The sequence below is a fragment of the Carex rostrata genome, chromosome 22, assembly GCF_964058835.1.
Source record: "Carex rostrata chromosome 22, lpCarRost1.2, whole genome shotgun sequence".
NCBI classification, from domain to species: domain Eukaryota; kingdom Viridiplantae; phylum Streptophyta; class Magnoliopsida; order Poales; family Cyperaceae; genus Carex; species Carex rostrata.
The window spans coordinates 479,092-481,608 of NC_135939.1; the positions used below are offsets into that span (position 1 = coordinate 479,092).

At 38.2% G+C, this 2,517-nt stretch overlaps 1 protein-coding gene across 2 annotated transcripts; it reads right to left on the reverse strand.

The window, feature by feature from the left end:
- Window positions 1-806: 806 nt before the first annotated feature.
- Window positions 807-2,017, reverse strand: LOC144573796 (early light-induced protein 1, chloroplastic-like). 2 transcript variants are annotated; one of them, XM_078323544.1, is made up of 3 exons: window positions 1,831-2,017; window positions 1,451-1,537; window positions 807-1,319 (listed from the first exon to the last, which is right to left on the reverse strand). In XM_078323544.1, exons 1-3 carry the CDS (start codon window positions 1,963-1,965, stop codon window positions 975-977), a joined length of 567 nt encoding a protein of 188 aa, XP_078179670.1. In that variant the 5' UTR covers window positions 1,966-2,017; the 3' UTR covers window positions 807-974. The 2 variants fall into 2 exon arrangements, with proteins under 2 accessions (XP_078179670.1, XP_078179671.1); XM_078323545.1 differs by having other exon boundaries at window positions 1,451-1,531; window positions 1,825-2,017.
- Window positions 2,018-2,517: the final 500 nt, after the last annotated feature.

Genomic DNA, 2,517 nt, shown 5'->3' on the forward strand with positions numbered 1-2,517 from the left:
TTATTAATTAATATCAAAGGTCAAAGTTTGAGATATCTCTGACAATGCAAATTTCATGGCTCAAATTTGATTTGTTGGGCACGCTTTCCAAGTAAAAAAGGCAAAGGAAATTACAAACCTAGGCCACATATTGAATCTACAGACCTCAGTCTAGGGCCATGAACTGGCTATGCGGTCTCCATTAAATGATGTCGCGGATTGGCTGTGCGGTCTAGATAAAAATCAAAATTCTCAAAAAGGAGGTGTTTTGGTTTATTTATTTTTTTCTTATGGTATTAAAAAAAAAAAAAAATTGGGCCAAACATGGTATAGCTAGACATCGAGTAGAGTCAGATCCTCTGTTTTTCAGAAATTGTTTCATGTTTTCTGTATAAATCACTGATAAGTGATAACCGGTCTCAGAAGCATTTATTATTTACTAGCCGTTGTACGTGATTGGTGGAATGATATAAAGTGACCATCTCATAAAAGTAGAAAGCTTTTTTAGATCAACTTGGCATATATTCTACATTTTCTAAAACAGCAGCATAGCCGGATCGTTCAGCCCAATTCTACTACCATTAATTGGTTTGTGGTTGAGAAAAATATGTCATTTAGTTGCAAATTTTAACATATCAGGCTAATATCATAATTTTATTTCATTAAGAAAATCAATGTGGATCGTTTAGCTTTATAATAGTTGTTGGCCTGTTGGGCCTTTAAGAATATACTAAATTTTAATAAAATTTTAAGAAATGTGTCTGATCTTCTAGTGTAGCAAAATAATATAATTAAAATAAACAAAGTTTCCTGTCAAGCAATCTCTCTAATGCAAAACTTCACCTGAGTAAGATTTTGTATATAATAGCACCAGTCTCATCACATGTTAATTCGCAATCTTTTTAGTGTTCTTCTTCTCTTTCACTACTACAAACTAAACCTGTTCCTTAATCTCCTCCATGATTAAATAAAGAGATCAAATCTATGACACTAATTTACACGAGAGGCCCACCCTTCAAATACTCGGTGAAAGCCAAGGCCACCAAGCCTAGCATGGCAAATCTTCCATTCCACATCTCGGCACTCTCATTCATGATCCCAGTGGTTATTGACTCTACATTTTTTCCCTTGAACAAGGGTACCAATGAGGCAACTGAGAATAGTACTGCTGCGCCAAAAAACGCGGGGATACCACCATTCGACAATTGCGCAAATAAATCTTCACCACTAGCGGCCTCTGCAGCTATTGCTGCGACGAAACCGAGCATGGCTAGCCGTCCATTGATTCTCTCTGGTGCTGGACCGCTGAATGCTAGCACGTCGGAGAACTTGGTGCTCACCTAAAAAATATTTGTCAATTAATTTATCCAAGCATGATTAAGTTTACTAGTTGTATAAACTTAAGAAGCATGTAACAGTAGTTTATACTGTTCTCTCTTTTTTTCATTTCAATTATTTTATATATAAGTACCTTAGGTGTAGGTTTTGGAGCAGGAGATGGAGATGGCTGAGATGGTGGTGTTGAGGCTGTGGGTTGTTCCAGAGGTTGCTGCTCGGGCTGCATAATTAATAAGAATAAATAAATTAATTGTAAGTTTCAAATCAGGTATACTGACAGTGATAAGAAATATGTACAGTATTTAATACTCAATATAATTGTGACAATTTAAAATCCATGATACCATACTGCTTTTTTTAACAAAAAAAAGAGGATAGATTAACAACTTGTATATGCCCGTGTACATAGAACTCGACAGTCGATCACCAACCATTAATTATAGCAACTAATTTCTAAGTAAATTAAAGAAATCAGAACGAAAAAAAAAAAAAGGAATTTATCAGGACACTTGCCTCACTTTGGCAACGTACGACAGCCCTCCGAGGCAACGATCTAACGGAGGGGAGGCCGACAAGGCGGCTCCTGGGAGCAACAATCGGTGCCTTCACTGACATGTAGGAGCTGAGCGCAAATGATGAAGTTGCCATTATGAAAATTTTCTTGTAAATGAGATAGTACTAGCAGCTGAGCTCTTAGCCTCTTACTAAAGATTAGGGTGCGTTTGGATGCTCAGAGAATAGAGCTATTCTTAGAATAGCGGAGCTATTCTCAGAAGAGGGTCATTCAAACGTGAAATGAAGATTAAGAATAGCTCCGGATTAGCTCTATTCCGCTATTCTGTGAAAACGTTGGGTTAGCGATTTAGCACCCGCAAGAATAGCGATTTAGCACCCGCTAGCCTTTGCTATTCCTAACATACAATTCAAACAACATTTCTACTAATTCAGAATAGTCAAAGTTAGTGCTATTCTTGAATCTCTCGGGTTAGTGTGGTAGTTGTTGCCTTGTTGGTCCTGGCCTGGGCTCCTCTCGTGATGAGTGCCTGAGTGGTGGCGCTAACAGAGTACACGTTGGTTCAATAATTAGGACCGCTGGACGGATGCCACATGGTCAGCATTGTGCCCTCATGGTACATGACAGTGACGTGGGTACCGAGGTAACCAGAGACGGTGCTGAATTTAATTTTGACAAGTTTTTGG

Bases quoted from the DNA above. Each gene is read 5' to 3' on its own strand.
- LOC144573796 (XM_078323544.1), bottom strand. From the start codon at position 1,965: ATGGCAACTTCATCATTTGCGCTCAGCTCCTACATGTCAGTGAAGGCA. The intron at 1,538-1,830 runs GCAAGTGTCCTG...TTAATTATGCAG, and splicing joins TCGTACGTTGCCAAAGTGAG to CCCGAGCAGCAACCTCTGGA. The intron at 1,320-1,450 runs GTACTTATATAT...AATATTTTTTAG, and splicing joins CTCCAAAACCTACACCTAAG to GTGAGCACCAAGTTCTCCGA.